This window comes from Aulonocara sp. 'chitande type north' Nkhata Bay, linkage group LG7, assembly GCF_057382095.1.
Source record: "Aulonocara sp. 'chitande type north' Nkhata Bay isolate Kocher_YH1m ecotype deep benthic linkage group LG7, A_spYH_male_GT1.1, whole genome shotgun sequence".
Classification (NCBI taxonomy): domain Eukaryota; kingdom Metazoa; phylum Chordata; class Actinopteri; order Cichliformes; family Cichlidae; genus Aulonocara; species Aulonocara sp. 'chitande type north' Nkhata Bay.
In genome coordinates, this window is record NC_141350.1 from 2,513,706 (window position 1) to 2,531,473 (window position 17,768).

Genomic DNA, 17,768 nt, shown 5'->3' on the forward strand with positions numbered 1-17,768 from the left:
TGTTATGATCTTCTTGATTTTTTAACACTCTGTGAAGATCACTGACATGATGAAGAACAAACTCCTTGTCAATCAGATATTTTCCACATGGTGTTGCATAGTGTTTTAAAATGTGACGATTCTGCATTTATAATTCCATCAATTTTGACAAGATCCACAACAGCACTGGCTGAAATACAGCTCCTATGAAAGAGGGCCGTGGAGTGCCTGCAGACACAGGGGAGGGCAGGGTAAGCTGCAAAGAAAAATACTGTTAACACAGCAGTGAGTGGAACAGAAGCACTGAGCTGAAAACTCAACAACTACGACTCAGACTGAAGAATTAATGATCGATAGCACCGAGGAGTCCAAGAAACACAACGTGCTGGGTCGAAAACCCAGGACTGTCATAACAGGTCAGTGTTAAGTGACAAACAAACATTACTCTGACAGTGCGCAGATACACGGACTGAAAACGAGTGAAAACGAACCCGATCTCAAAAATTAATCAATAATGAAAATGCTGAAGACCACCTTAAAAAACGAGGTCTTGTTCCCTCCTTCATGCTTTAGTGAAGCAAAAAGCTCAATTAGGATGATTAAGGAGCTGTTTTTGCATCAGTTTGTTATTGTTAGGGTTCCTGGGTCTGATTTGATCATCTATATTCTTTGATTTAGTGTTTCTATTATTTAGTTTTGGTATTTTTAGCTCCCTTAACTATACGTAGTATTCCTGGTGTTTAGTTGGCCCTGTGTGTTTCCTGCGTTGTCTTCATGTTTGTCTAGTTGCCTATTTTCCCCAGTGATGTCTGTGTGTGTGTTCCTGTTACTTCCTGTTTTGCTTTGGTAGTCTCCTGTCTGTGTACGCCATGTTCTGTTTGCTTCTCTTACTTTGAAGGTACGTCGTCTCAGAGTAGCTCCAGCTGTGTCCCATGTGTTTCCTTGTGTATTTAAGCCTTTTGTTTTCTCCCTCATCCCTCGTTGCGTGTCTTACCTGCTTGTCTAGCCGTTTCATTTAATGTATATTTCCAGCTTAGTTTTGTATTCCAGCTTCCAGCAATCAAGCTTAGTTTTGAGTTTCTCTGCCTCCGTGAGTCTGCATTCAGGCTCCTTTTCTGCCAGCCGCACACAGCAAACATGACAGTTATCTGTGTGGTAGATATGGCACGTGAGAAATATGTTTAGCAAGTGTCCATCTCTGACAGGAGGCTACAACAACTGCAGTGAAGACAGATGGCAGTGTGCCACGTAGGCAACCAGGCCAGTAAGTAAGCAGGTGAAGTCCAGTGGAATAAATGAGCTGGGAAGGAGGTGGTGCAGCGCTAATGGTGCTTTATAAGAGCGTGCTGTACAAATCAGCTTAATGAGAGAGCAAAATATAACAAATGTGTGTTTAAAGAAGAACAGCAGGAAACACAACAGTATTGTACCATAGCAGCTTTATTTATGAAGCACTTTAACAGAAAACCAGGGTTCACAAAGTGCTGTACATATACAAATAGCATAAACAAAATAAAACGTGTGCACTGGAGGCCTGTTGCACACACTTTTTCACAAGAAACACAAACACGAATCAATAATCAGTTTTACACCTTATTACTTATTATACGATCTTCATCAACAGCAAAGTCTTCACTCACTAATATGGTTATTGTATTGAATATAAGTCAGATTATTGCACCACATGCTTTGTAAGCGTGTTGTGAACTGACAAAAATAAGATATTTGCATTCATCTCATTCAAATGGCAGGTTTAAAAATGACACCATGAAGAGCAAATAAGGTCGATATGTAGATATAGTGAAGAAGATTCCTGAAGAGTTCAAGCAGACAGATCTGCTGCCACCGGTTTCACCAGTGTGCCTGAACCTCTTTCAAAACTATTGACTTAAAATAGAAATAAGAACAGAACACTGTAAGCCTTCTTCTCCTGGAACCAAATGTACATCCAAAGTGACGTTTTGCTCTCACAGACATTTTGACTTAGTTAAACTAAACTGTGAAACTAAAGCAGGCTTTAGCAAACAGCAGTGAGAGCTGTTGTCCAGAAATAGAGAAGACAGCGAGGACTGTTCCCAGGAGTGTGTGGCCGACCACAAACACTCCAAGAGTGCAGCAACGACTCATCCACAACAAGCACCAAAGGCCTCACATAGCTCAGCCAAGGTCAGTGTTCATGATCAACAACACCAGACATCTGTGGGAGAGTTCCAAGGTGAAAACCACTGCTGAGTGGGAATTCAGAATCAGAATACTTTATTGATCCCTGGGGGAAATTATTTAGTTCTGTGCACCGATGAAGTTTAACTTTTTGGAAGGCTTCAGTCCCGTTACATCTGACTCAAAACTAAGAGAGAATTTCATTAAAAAAAACCAAACACCCATCATTTTAGAAGCAACACGTTCTCGACCCAACGCGTAACATGACGAATGTGACAAATCGTCATATGTTATGCGTTGGGAATGATAATGCTCTGATTAGAATCCAACAGGGTGATGGTAGTGTGACGGGCCAGGTCTGCAGGAGACCTGAAGGACAGTATCCAGCCATCACGCTGTCTGCTGCATCATGCAGCAGGACACCTCTGAATGCCACAAAATAAAGCAAGTATGACAAATATGCAAAACAACTAAGAGATCAGGATGGAGGCAAATACTCACAAGTGTATCTACAGTGCTGTTCACAGGACTGTGGATACAAATGTGAGTTAAAGTAATGTTAAAAAAAGAGGAGGGTCCACACTGACAGTTCAAAAGGTCAAATGCAGAAGCTCAGTCCAGTGCAGAAAAACACAGTAAAACAAAATAACAAGACAATAAAAAGCTAGAATGTTATGAACACACAAGGGGAACAGAGACAAGTAAATAATGAGGAGTACGGCAAAAGTGTGTGTGTATATATTTGTTTGACAAGTGAGTAGGCGGGGCTGGCATGAAGAGCGCTGGGACCTGCAGACGTGAGGGCAGGGAGAGGATGACAAGAGGAAGGTGTGGGCTTTAAAATGAAGCAGGAAAGAAGAAGATGCACAAGATTAAAGAGTTTTCTGTTCGTTTCAGCTTGTTAATAATCGCGCAGTCGGTCAGATTCATCATGTGACCCACAAAACAACTGTGACCACTGCGAATGACGTTAATATTACGCCTTCAGCATCGTTACCATCATGGTGGCATTTAAAGACGACAAATGAACCACAGTAAACACTTTTAATTTGCTAAATTTACTAAAAATCTTTTTATTTTTTCAAATTAAGAAGTTATCTAAGAATATAACTGATTTCAATAATGTGACGGTGCCTATGAAGTATTTCTAACAAGCATCCATCACAGAGTGGATAAAGTTTTCACATCCAGCTTTAAAATCGAAGTCGTGCTTTGTACTCTCGTGCACTCTTATCTGTGCTGCCATCTCTTCACCGCGTTCTCCGTCTGAATATGTTAAATTGATTTTGGATAACACAATTTATCTTTGAACTCTTTGATCTCATTCAGGCCTGAGAATAGAAAGGGTCAGCTCTTGGTCTTTTTCAGTCACTTGACTGTGATTAATCTAAATCCATTTTCTGGTTCTCGAATCTCCACCGGACATATTAAATAACTAAAAAATAATAATTCCTATCGCTTGTGTTCATGTGATTGCAGTGTAATACACAGCTCACACTCGTACTAAAATCACATTTATTCTCCTGTCTCGTCTCGTCTATGTTCTCTTGCTTCATCTTGACTCTTGACTCTGTCAGTTCCCTGGTGGCGAGCACAGATCTGGCGGCCCCGCTGATTTCCCTTGGTGTTTGAGAAAGATATAGCAGCTAGCTGTACGCAACGGCACATTGTCTCACGAGCCCGTGTGATGAAATCAATCCACAACATGTGTATCTGGTTTCGCTTCGTTTCGTGTGTGTATTGTTAATCTTTTACCTCAAAGCCCCGCTGCTTCTTCTTCTCTGTTTTTGTGGACTGGGCCAATCATCATTCTGAAACTTGATAGAAATGCATTACACAGTGTTTACGCTCACTCTGCAGTCTCCATCTTAATTCTATGATTTCTTTCTACATGCAGTCTGAGCTGCTGTCATCCGCAGCAAAGCAGATGGGTTCAAGTGATAGCAGTAATGGCAGTCCTGTGCAGTCACATCCATGTAGCTATCCAATGCAGTTAGGATTGATTGAGCTCGGCTCCTGCTAGAGGATAAAGCTGATAAGAGAGGCCAATGACTCTTCACAGACGCTGCCCACATGGTATCGTATGATTTAACAGGCATCAGTGTTAGAGGTAAGCATAGTCCCATTGTCCTATTACAGAATACTAGATGTTTATCACCAGCTGATTGATGCTAATGGCTGTGTTGCATCCTGCACTGATGAATGCGTATTGGTTACATGATGCTCATTTGTGAGAGGAATTATGGTATCTGATGAAGACAGTAATCACTGAGAAGGTCAGCTTGCCTCTGACATCACATAAAACACGGAGTACGACTGTGCTGCGTTCAAGAGACCTTCAGGAGAATGAGAACATAATTCACCGATATCTGCTCAAGATAACCAATTTAGTCGACGTTTACAACGCTCTAATTCGCGTCCGGTTGGTGTGGCTGTGTGCAAAACCGTGCATGCTCACGTTGGCCATCATGTGTGTTTGTGTGCGCTCATTCTAAACGGTGAAGTGGAACAGAGTGCAGGTAATGAGGGAGATGGGTGTAATTATACTGCAGAGGGAGGATTAGCGGTTTACTTAACCATTAGCAGGTTCACCTTGAAGTGCAAATGCCAGATGGATAAAAGTCACACCTCTTTGCCCTTCATTACCTTCAACTGGACTAAAGACATTTGCTCCTAAGCCACTTTTACTTAGTGTAGACTTTGCATATTTTCCATTAGCTCTTTTGTGTCTTATTTGAGTAGTTTGGCTAATGCAGTGTGGCAAAGTAGTGTCGGGTATTAAGAAGAGGCATGAAACGAGATCGATGCTCATGAGCCGTGCAGCGCGATGCTGTTATTTAGCACTTATGGGAATGTTTTATTAAATCTGTGGGTCAAATAAGAATCAGAAGGGATTTATTGCCAAGAAACACACAAAAGCCGAGTTTGTCAATATCAAAAAAGAAAGCTTCATAAATTTCTGTTTTCATTTACCTCCGAAAACATAATCACGTCATCCTCCAGACTGTTTGAGTCACTAAGAATTATTATAGTGTAATATTGCTAAATGTTACAATCCCATTATTTAAATGAATACTTTCACGTCACAAAAAATAAAAAGAAACAAGGTGCTGTTGAAATCATACCAAGGACAACAACAACACAGAGGACTGGATTGAGTGGAGTTAATAGACACGTCTGCCTGCACTGGAGAAATGGAAAACTCCGTTCAGACACACAACCGTGTACGCTCTATATTTGATTGAGTTTGCATGGATGCATAAATCTCTGCTGCTGCTCGCGCACATGTGTGGATGGAGCGCGTGTCCCTCTGAATTGGTGCGAGTGTATCTCATCACCGAAAGGAGACAGAGATTGAGGGCTGAGGGTGTGTCGAGGATTGCCTCCTATTTTAGCTCAGCTGTGGAGGGCAGGATTTCCATTTTTCTTCCCATTACCAAATAAAGTACACCCTGCTGTTAGAGCTGACACGAGGAAGAAAACACATTAATAGCAAAGGGTAACTTTTTAAGCAGCTGTCACGGCAGGAGCAGCTTGAAATATTGCTTTTCAACCATCTACTCCCATGATTAATATCATTTTGGGATTCCTAACAATATAAAATATCGAATTCAGCTGATAACAGACATCATGTAGGTGATGTTATGTTAATTGTAGATTAGGTGAGTTACATTCAGTTTTACTAGCACAACAACATCCCAGAATACTGTCACGGTCTTTGAGTTTTGAGTGTTTGGATTTTAAAATTCTGCTGACTTAAATCTTTTCTGTTTATTTTCATGTATTTATTTCCTTAATATGATCAGTGTTTGCTTTTTATGTCCGAGTTTTCCTTGTGTTGTTTTAAGTTTACTTTTTTTTACTTTGCTATTTAATTGTCTTCTGTGATTTGTATTCACTTTTACTTCCTCCCATGTAACTGCATTGATAGTGTTTCCTGCCAGCTCCGTCTGTTCCCCGTGTGACGGTAAAGTCCATTCGTTCCTTAGTTTAGTGTCTGTTAACCTTCCGTCAGTGTTTCTTGCAGGTTTCTGGATCCTGCATCCTTATCTGGCGGCTTTAACCAGTCAAAATAAGAACTTGCCTACATGACAAATACATTTCACAGTTGGAAAAAGAAGAATTGTAAAAACAAAAATAAAAATTTAGTAGAGTTCCTGTGACTCCTGTAGTTTAACATATTGCCAAATGTTTACCTGAGACTGATTTCAGGGTATTTTAATCAAATGTGTTTCTCTTGTTGTTCTTATTTGCTCATTTCTTAGTGAGTAAAGACAAATGTTCAGTTCTGACTCAGCCTGGTCCTTTAATCTCGTCCCCAGGAACCACAGTGATGACAATGACGGCGTTTGACGCGGACGACCCGAATACAGACAACGCCGTTCTGCGCTACAACATCGTCAAACAGTCTCCAGACAAACCTTCCCCGAACATGTTCTACATTGATGCAGAAAGAGGAGACATCGTCACAGTTATAGCTCCCACGTTACTTGACAGAGAGGTGGGTTAACTCGGCAAATCTGTTCCTGTGTTTGTGGTGTGGGCCTCTGCACTGAGCGGTACTCAGCGGTGTGGTGTTGGTGGTCAGGAAGTTGTCACGAGGCTTAAACGTGTCACTGGAGTTTCTGAAACGAAGCATCCATTCATTCCCAACGTGTCGCCTGTGCTGCCGGCAGACTCAAGAAACCACGTAGTCGGTGTCTGTGTGTCGTGTAAGCCGCTTCGGTGTTTGTGTGTGCCTTTGTGTGAGGGAGCACCGGCGCGTTCCAGCTAGCAGGCGCAGTAGCTAGACGAGCGCCTTTCCATTTCCCCGTAAAACCAGAGCGACACAACGGGATGATTGCTTTTCCAGCAGGGTGACGAATGCCAGAACATCGATTGGCTCCGCTGGTGGAAGAGGAATATTAGCTGTTGTCAGACACTTAGCGAATAGTTTAATTGAGGTGATACACACTCATCCGTCGACTCTGGTGGTGTCCAACATCCCGAAAGCTAAAAACCTCCCATCCGGAACTGTTGGAGCCGTGGTGACTAACTGCCCTGATGAGCCAATCCCTGAGCTACAGTAGACCGTTTAATAGAAGCCTAATTAATTAAAAGGAGGATGAAATGAGATGTAATCGATGCAGTGTGCAGTGTTGCTGCTTTTGTGAGGTGAATAAGAAATCATCCAAGAGATACACAGCTGGTGGGTTTTCCTGGTGTAATAGGAGGATGAAAGTGAGACTTCCAGGATATTTCAAAAGATAATGCTCCAGTAGAGTGTAGAAAAAACAGCAACAATAACACTGCTTCTCTAATGTCTGCAGCCAAGATTTATTACACCACTAACAGGCTAATGTTCAAAAAATTCAAATTCAAATTCAAATTCAAATTTTATTTGTCACGTACACAGTCATACACAGTACGATATGTAGTGAAATGCTTGGACAACTGCTCGTGACCTAAAGAAAACAAAAAAGGAAAAGGCTATGAATAAGATAGGAAATAAATATGAAAAATTAAAAAGGGTAAATTTAACTAGGAAGGAATAAAATATAAATTAAGGTTAAAAATGAAATAACTGTACAACACAAATTAGAATGAAGGGTAAATTTAACTGGGAAGAATAAGATAAAATATATAAATTAAAGTTGAAAATAAAATAACTGTACAACAAAATACACAATATAGAACTATATAAGAATGTATGAAGAAATATAAATAAATATATACACAATAACAGCAGCTGTACAAGTATTAACCGGAAATGAAGAATATAGTGACCAGTGTTGTGCAAAAACAATGTCCAGAAAGTCCAGTGTGTGTGTAAGAACCATATGTGTGGGTCAGCTGAATGCCTTTGAAGAAGGCAGAATTTTTCACCTTTTCTCTTCATTTTTAAACTCCTGAATTTCGTAGCATGTACTGTAAAATAACCAGTAACGCAACTCAAACTAACTCGCGTCCATATGTAAAGCTGAAGTCCAGTTGGAAATACAATTATTTCAGCTTTAAGCTTTAACGCCTTGGTGGTCATTAATACTGCATTTCTCCATGTGCATGATAGGTTATAGGTTTTTGAAAAGATCATGTAATGCACTTGATTTGCACTTATTTTGATCAACAAATGTTAAAGAACTTGGACTCGGAGGGAAGGATTCTAAGAAGTCGTGTAAAAGAGAGCATAGCATTCAAGTGTTCTGATGTTTGAAGCAATGAGTCAGTTTTATGCTGCCGTGCAGGATCGTCACAGTCCTCGAAAACGTTTAAATGGGCTCAAAGAAAAAGAAGTGAAACAAGTTTATTTCTATAATAAACAAATCATGACAAATATATGTATGTGAGAGCTCTTTGTGGTATTAATAGTCACATGAAAAGCCTAAAACAACATATATGATTGAAAAGAGGGCAGATGGAAGAGCAGAAAGGGTACCTTAAAACTGTCCATATAGAGGTCTGACGAAATTTAGACGCAGCCACTTTAGCACGTCGTCATGACTCTGACGCCAGCTCGATGCAGTTTAGCTCCATCTGCCAATATAGTTTTTAAATACAGTATGTCTTTTGTATGTCTGCAATATTCTGCTTTGCAACAAAGGCAAAACACCAAATGGATAGGAGAAACAAAAATATTCCCTATGTTCTTCAAATTCCTCAGACATAATTCAGGTGGCGCTATAAGTGTATTTGGATAGACACCTCACCTGCCCCAGGGAAGCAAAAAGCAATCCGGAGAAAATCAATTTTGTCACATTGAAATCAGTTTGATTTTGCCTCTAGTGCTTTCTCTGAGGCGTAAAATCCTGTCTTGATATGCACATTTATTCCAGCACTCTCTGTTTTTCTCCTCACTTTATTGTAGACATGTCTCCCCTTGCCGTCTAATATTATTCTGACACGCGAGGTTGTTGGATCAATGGCAGGCTGTAATTTCTGACGGCTGGTAATGCTGCAGGGATGAGGCCATTTTCTTAAGTTAGAAAAGATCAAAGAGTTTTTGTATTTTTCACTGGATTTACATGGAAATCACTGTTAATGAGTCTGCATTGCAAATATGTCCCTCTTCACCTGCTGGCCGTGCAGAGTGCAGTTACTACAAGACTCAAGCACTATTCGTACGGTACACATCAAAACTGCACGTCACTGGATGCTAATCAATACAGGGTTCCACCTTCCTTAGTCTCCATGAAGGCGAGCACGAGACTGTCGATGTGTTTTCTTCCTCTGTGTGATTCAGCATGCACATCTATGAGTGTTTGTCGGTAAGAATAGCTCAGATAAGCTTAAATTAATAAATTATCTGTTCAGAGAAAACAAAACACCTTGTGAGATAGTGGCGCTTCATGCTGCGCACATCTTCCTGCTGATCCTTCATCCTGCACAAAAAAATAATCTCACCATCTCATTTATCAGTCTAACTATAGTTTCATCAGTCAGCTGTGCTTTCATGCACTGCCTCCCGTTGTCACAGCTGTACTGCAGCACATTATTTTTAAAGGCTTGTGAACAAAAGGCGCAGAAATTTGAATCAGAAAAAAGCAAAGAAACCTGCAAAGGTGGCGGACGGCAGGAAGGGGTGCACTGAAATCTCCCTTTGTCTTCAAACTCACATCTGAACTTTAATCAGGTGTACTGATTTGGCTCTTTTTGCTGTGAAGGACTGGATCTAGAGTCTTACCTACCAGTTTTCTGTCTTTTAGAGCTGTAAGTCATAAATATGTGCTCATCATAAAACTCGATATTTTATAAAATAAAATGCTTCTAGTTAGTGGACAAAGCTTTTCAAAACAAATAAAATCACGCTGAAAATGATTTGCAATACATTTCCATCCATCTGGGGCATCTTTAGCATTAGGCTGCTGGGGGGGCAGCGGCCAAGGCAGAGAAGCCCAGACCTCCCTCTCCCAGGAGAGCTGAGAGTTATAATCTCTCCAGCATGTCCTGGGTCTGCCCTGGGGCCTCCCACAGTGACAGATTCCCAGAACATCTAACGGATGTTCTCCTTTCAGTCACTACCCAGAGCTTGTGACCACAGATGACCGTAGGGACATAGGTTGGCCGTTAAATTGAGAGCTTCGCTTTTACACTCAGCTCGTTTCACCAGTACAGCGTCTGCATCACTACAGTTGCAGCACCAATCCGTCTGTCGATGTCACGCTCCCCTCTCCCCTCAGTCAACAAGCCCCTGAGATACTCTTCCACTTGGGGTGGAAACTCGTCCCCCAATCCTGGCTGGGCACGCCACCCTTTTTCGGCTGAGGACCATGGCCTCAGGCTTAGAGGTGCCAATTTTTGTTCCCGCTGCTTCACTCTCAGACTCTTGGCGCTGCTCCAATGTGAGCTAGAGGCCACCGCCTGATGAAGCCGACAGAACCACATCATCTGTGAATGCCAGACACGAAATTCTGAGACCACCCGAGTGGTACCCATGCACCACCCATGTTTGCGTGGGTTCTCTCCGGGTACTCTGGCTTCCTCCCGCAGTCCAAAGACATGCAGTTCACGGCGTTAGGTTAACTGATGAATCTAAATGACCCATATGTGTGAATGTGAGTGTGAATGGTTGTCTGTCTGTGTGTTAGCCCCGTGACAGACTGGGGACCTGTCCAGGGCGTACCCCGCCTCTCACCCTGTGGTAGCTGGGATAGTCTCCAGCGGCCCCACGACCTTGACAAAGACAAGCAGAAGAGAAGGGATGGACAGTATATTTCACTTTAGCGCATGTGTTATGCTAGATAAGCTGTTTGGTATTTGTTACAGTTTTGGAGAGATATATCTCTGAGGCCGATCAGCTGCTCATCCATCATATTTGTGGCAACCAACTAATCGATTGATGCATTTCTGGTTTAGTCTTATTTATACTGTGTTCTGAGTTACGCTGAATGCATTTGAACAGTGTAAGTAGAGATGTGTGTATACGGTTTTCTATTCTAGGGACGTCTTCTTACAGACACCAGGCAGAGACGTTCTCAGAAGTAATGAAATAAGAAAACTGAGAAGGGTTCCCAGTGTTTTTGGCTTGAATATATTTGTTACAGGGCACACACACCCGTCATTCTGATCTCTTTTAGTCCATGGAGTGTCCGTGTGCTGGCTGGTTGTAACCGGAGAGGACAGACTGCTAATGGCAGTGTGACTTTCTGACTCCCTAATGCTCTCCGGCCAATCTGGGAGCTGTCACTGCTCAGGATAGCCAATCGATAGAGTTGACCGACCCCTTCGCCCCTCTCATGTCTTACAAAGGTGAATTACATGGAGGGAAGAGGATGTCTGCTTGTGTGTGTGTGTGTATTGCCACTGAATTGTGATGTTTGCAGTGATATAAATGAAACTTCGCTTCTTGATGTGTTATGTTTGGTGAATCAGCCAAATTAAGGCACATCTTAACAGTTCCCATTTTTAAGGTAAATTTCATTTTAAAAGTACTTTTGAAAACTGTTTTGACTGCTCTGAAAATGAGAGTGGAAAATAAATTTGATTAGCATCGAGTCTACGTAGGGTGGGGATCTCCAGGCCTCGATGGCCAGTTTTGTGTCCTTGATCCAACACAGCTGATTTAAATGGCTATAAGACCTCCTCTACATAGGGTTGCCAACCGTCCCTTAAAATACGGAATCGTCCCGTATTTCGAAACAAAAGTACACGTCCCGTATTGAGCTAATAAGGGACGCACTTTGTCCCGTAATACAGTGAGAATCAAAAGTAGTCTATAAATGTTAATGGAATTAACGCTTTGTTTGAAAACACAATTCCCAGCCCCTCTCCTGCTTTGTGACCAATGAGCTGACAGCACACTTATGACAATTCGAGTATGACACGTCAGATTACCGCTCATCTCATTGGTCGAGGAAAGGTCGCTTGCGGAGAAAATACCGGAAGATAACAGATGACCACAACAAGAAGCATGGCCAACAGGGAAACAAACGCAGACACTGCGGTGCAAGTCTCGGACGACAGTAAACCTAAAGCTGGACAGACACTGTGCGATTTTCAAACTGCACGATTGACTCGCAGGGGTTAGAAGTTGGTAGGTCACGATGCAGGTCTCACACTATACGGCCCGATGCTCTGATGCGACCTGAGTGCTCACACTGTGCCTCCATAAAATGAAGGTTATAACAGAAAATCTGTCGCGCTCTCTCTCTGTCTTTCACTCACACAGACACACCACCATCAACTTTGCTAAATTGCTAATGAAAAACATTGATCAGGCAGCTGTGATTGAGCAGCAGTGTAAATCCAACTATTTTCACAGTTGTTGTGGTCGTGATAATTTTGTGATGCCACATCGAAAAGGCTCGGATGAGCTTTCCAAAGTTCTACAAGTTGTGCCTCCATCGCTTGTGTCCAGATCACACGCTGCACAGCCGTGCTGCTCAGTCTTGTTCACCGACGTTTACGTGTTTGCGCGCGAGCAGTGTGAGCGGCTGCGGTGACACCCTCACGAGCGATTGATGATCGGGAGCTGGTCGTGAGGTGTTAATCACTTCTCGTTACCCCACGTATACTACACGACGCACGATGAAGGCCAAAATCGGTCCGATCACTCAAAAATCGGCTCAAAATGGGCCTAAAACCGCACAGTGTGAGCCCAGCGTTAGAGCAGCAATGTTTGTTTCCCTCAGAGAAAGGGAAGAATGGGAAAAGGAAAACACCTGGCTGGAAAAAGTTAATATGGGCATGTGCAGTGAATATCAGCGCTATGTGGCCAGAAGTGTGATAATATAATTTATTTTGTGTAATAAACAACTGCAAGGATAGATGATTACAACAAATAGATGACTAATACATAAAAGTAATACATAGATGAATAATGATGATGAGTTAAGATGCGTAATCATGGGAACAAGCGGGTTTACAAACAGGAGCAGCTGATTAGCATTAGAAAAGCTGAAATAATACCTCAGCTGAAGCCAATTGTACTAAATGCACTAAATGTGCACTGTTACAAGAATATTTTTGTTCTATTGTTTTCTATAATTTATATAATTTTAAGTTAAGCAGGACAGAGTTCTTTTAAAGAAAGATTTACTTATATTCTCAAAAGTTAAGCATGACAGGCTTCTGTTTAAGAAGGAGACCTGTTTTATCGTGTTAATGTTGTCATTTTGAGCTAAAAATAAATGGCTAAATGATCATTTGTTTCACATGTGTTCATATCACAAAGAATAGAATACACATCTACTTAAATCAACTTCAACAGCTTTAAGTGTTTAAGGTCTGTGCTAACTAAAAATAAAGACAAGATGATAGTTTATTAAATTTTAATGAAATTTGCAGATTGTTTCGGTGAAGTTTAATAAACTCCTTGCTATCTAAAATATAACAGGACACCGGAGTAAATTCTGGAGCATCTCACACTTCTGATAATCAGCTGTCTGCTTGACGTTTATTCAGCTGTGTAAAAACTATAACTTTAATCTCAGCCAAACCGATTTACTCAGGAACAAATAAAATACTAAAAAAAGCCAAACAATAACATTTTTAAGTTATCTAAGTGACTCATATATCATGTTTCACCTGAGTAGCGAGCTAGTGGGTAACAGATGTCTCCGAAAACGTCGGAGCGCTTTTGAAAATATGTGGTGTCCTGATAAACTGAGCAGATATTTGAGGTTTACACAGCTACATTCTCGCCTGAAAATATGTTAAACGTTTATTTTGTGACCCAGAAAGAATAATAAGAGTAACATTAAAACTAACTAGCTGCCGCCATTGTTGGAAACTGAGCTGGGCCGCGCTATGAATTCTGGGAAACTGCTTCTTCTTCTTCGGGGTTTAACGGCAGCTGGCATCCTTGTACATGCAGTGCTGCCATCTTCTGTTTCAGTCCGTTATTACACTCTTAAATCCTGCTACTTATTCCTGCGTCTTTTGTGATCTTACAAAGCTTCAAACGACGCGTCGACTATTAAATCAGTCGTCGACGATTTTGATAGTCGACTAATCGTGGCAGCTCTACTCCAGAGGCCTGGTAACGAACTCATTTGGTCTCTGTTGACGTGACGGTTTATGTGCTGGGCACTGTCAGCACTGAGATTAGGACCTGTGCTGTAAATGTGTTTACATGTCATTATTCACTCTGTTATGCTTAACTAGTGCAGATCTCAAGTGACAGGTAAATGGATGCACACACTTATCCCTGATCAGTGCAGAAAGCAATGGCGGCTGTAAGTAAAGCGACCCGGTGTTTGTTTAGCGCGACCTTGGCAACACGCTTCCTGACAGCGTTCGGCTGATAAGAAAGCGAATCCCGTCTAATGGCTTATTTGGCTCTGTGGCTGGAGTGGCTACATGCCGGTGTGTTGGGATGAATGAAACCTGAAACTTTGGCAGGTTCCACTTTAAGGGGAAACTGCATTTGTTTTCTCCATCGCCACTGTTGTGATCCCCTGCACTCCCCCCACCCCGTCGCTCCCTTCTCCCTATGCTGTCATGTACATCACATTGTTTTCTTGGTTATTTTCATTTTGTGTTATTTTCTCTCTTCTCGCCGCCTTACTGTCTATCTCTGTTTTTTCCCATCAGCCTTGCCTCCCCTTCTCTGTCAACACTTCACTGTGGACATCCAATTACTCGCAGGTCATAGCATAGTGATTCCATTCAGAGCAGCACCATTCAGCGCAGGCCTCAAACAGCCATTCAAATTACTTCCTTGGCCGCCTTCAGAGTTGCCGCTCTGCAAAATGTTGTTTTCAAACATTTCTGGGGCCACCACCTAATCTGATCTCCCGAACATAATTGAATGTCAGTCGTCACATAAAGATGGTTGCCTCTCTTCAATTAGCATCTCGTTTCCTCGTGTCACAGCAACGAGACAAAGCAGACAGAGACATATTTACTCCTCCCAGGTAGAGGCTGGAGAGAGTTATTATATTATGTCATTTATATGCAAATAATACAGCACAGGGAACACATTAATAAGATTTCATTACAGCAGATTTGATGTACACTTCAGTTTATAAACTCCCTTCACTCTCCTATTATGATCTGCAGATTGGTAAGGTGTGAGTAGATGAGTCGGAAAAAGACAGATGCAGGACGGTATGGACTCACATGTAGGGATGGGTACCGGTGTCCGGTGCCATGATGGCACCAGTTCTGTCATAAACGGTAGTAACCAGACCGAGAAGCAGCGCACATTTCGGTGCTTTATTTCGGTGCTTTTTTTTCCTGAGCTGTGATACACTTTAGATTCTAGCCAATCATTTTACCTTTCCGAGGATAGTAGGCGGGCCCAGGTACGTACGTTCTGTTAGAGCAGAGCTACAGATTAAGAATGTCCAAGGCAAAGCGGTCAAAAGTCTGGCTGTACTTCACAGCAAAATATGCAAACTCAGCAGCAACAAGTGCTTTAAGCTGATACTGTGATACTGTCAAAGGAGGAAACACCTCAAATCCGATGAAACACCTGGCGACGCATAGCGTTTTTTTTAAAGCCGAGAAATGCGCCGTATTTGATAGCTTGCTGCGAGACCTCACACTGAGCACAGCAAAAAGGCTAAAATGACCAAAGAAAAAGTGGAAAACAGCTGAACATGAGAGGTTTTTGGACAAAGTTTGTGTTTTTTCCATTGTTTAAGCACTGCTTCCAGCCAAGAGTGATACCATAAATCCGCTATAGCTGCAGAAAAGGCTAACATTGTTATCTTTTTACAAAAAACAGCTAAACATGAGAGGTTTTTGGACCAATTTTGTGTTCTCCATTCTTTAAGCACCGGTTCGAGCACTGTTTAAGCACCGGCACCGTTTCAAAAGTACCGGTTTGGTACTGGTATCGGATAAAACCTAAACAATCCCCATCCCTACTCACGTGTAGGTTCTCTGAGGGCGCGGGAATCCGAACAGGTTCAGCTCTTTTTGGCTGGCAAGAAAGAGACGCCATCAGAAGGTTCTGGCTCAGTATGTGCTAGGAGATGCAACTTAATAGAGAAATGAGAGTGGAGGAGAGCTAACGTGATCATGAGTGGCAGAATGGAGAACAAATTTAGAAGCGACAGAGTGATTTTATTCATAGCTGCAACAATGACTACAAGGCACTTTGTATTCACTGCTTACTGAAATGTTTTTCAGGGCTGTCTTTAGCCACAAGCTTTGAGAGTTTTGTGGAAGTAATTTAGAGTTCTTATAAAACTGGCCTCAGTATAAAGACCTGCGTGAACTACAGCCAGTCTGGACCACAGGTAACGTGAAATATATTCAGAGGTCTCGTATTTCCTCGTTAAATCCCTGTTGAATACCTTCTGAAGCAAATTTCAATGAATTTAGAAAAGTTGGAGGCATCTGAGATAAGGGGGCAGCTTTCCACTCCCTGATAGTTTTGTTAGTGATTAATATGCTGATCTTTGAGACTGATTACTGTAATCAAGGTAAAGCTGTGTTAGCCTGAACGCGTGTCCGTTGTCCGTATAGACGCGCTGCTCTCCTTCAATATCTGAAATGAATTGAGATTGGGACTACATTAATAATCTGGAAGCAAAATCGCAGTACACAGTAGATTTCTTATCTGTTTGTTAACGTCACGTCTGTGAGTTGTACAACTTTAAGGGGCGGGCAGAGACATCTTCACCCATCAACAAACGGATGAGGAAACAGTCTCAGCACATCCATCATTCGCCACAGTAAAGGTCATATAACAATAAGCAGAACACAGTTTGGGTTGGAGGGGAAGCTTAATATCTGGCATATTCATTCTTGGCACATGGATGCAGCGTCTGCTCCCCTAACTTCAGTTGTAGTATCTGGTATGTACTGTGTACGCAGCATTTGTGCAGTTTACCTTTGGATGTGTTCATGCATCCATTTATATAAGATAAACTGATAGTGTTCAGGCTCACTGTAACCACTCCCCCTTATTATGTTTTAAAGGTATCCATTTATGTATTTGTTTACTTACCTGTTTTTACTATAATATAGTTTCACACCTGGTTTTAGTCCCTTCATTTGGATCGAAGTGGTTTAAAAAAGGTCAGTTTTGCCTGTGAAGCAGCAAGAAGTCAAAACCAATTACAGTCACACTTGCTCACGCATACGTGATGGCTTTTAACTGAGAAACGAAGCCTAGAGAAGAAAGTGAAACACATGAGTACATTACCAAGAGATCCCATTATAAAGAATGTTACTGCAGTGTCTCCCATGGCCAGTAGCCAGACGTCTGGCAGCTGTAATCAATACAGTGTAGTTGGTGTGAACCCAACCACCTCACTCTCTCTTGTTCTTCCCTGAAATGAACAAGGTGAACACCGTTCACGGGCATTGATGAAATACGGCGCTCTTATTTTCCGTCTTCATCTCAGTCCTTCCTCTCTTCAGCCTCCTCCTCTTCCTGCCTTCCACTCCTCTATCATGCCTCTGTCCAGTTGCATTAGTGAGGAAATGAGATTCCCCCTAATTAATTAGATCTCCGAGTGCTAAAGATGGAGATTACACCCCAATGAAGGTTAGAGGTGTCAATCACAGTTTTTTTTTCTCAAGCTGAGCGTTCCTCGAGATAAATTGAGCCCCCTGGGCATTGTGGGTAAAAAAAAAGTGTGTTGTTAATCTTTGTTTTTTTCTCTCTCTCTCTTTCTTTAATTGAGTCTTGCAGACACTACTCAATGAAAGTCTGGGACCAGAGAGAAAACAACGTGGGAAATTATATGTCCCCT

General features: G+C 41.9%; 1 protein-coding gene across 1 annotated transcript in view; it reads left to right on the forward strand.

The window, feature by feature from the left end:
• cdh13 (cadherin 13, H-cadherin (heart)) overlaps positions 1–17,768 on the forward strand; it is a 423,814-nt gene that overhangs the window by 275,643 nt on the left and 130,403 nt on the right. Inside the window, exon 8 of the mRNA XM_086297939.1 lies at positions 6,462–6,640. Coding sequence (XP_086154065.1) covers positions 6,462–6,640 — 179 coding nt within the window. The remainder of the gene's footprint in view (positions 1–6,461; positions 6,641–17,768) is intronic.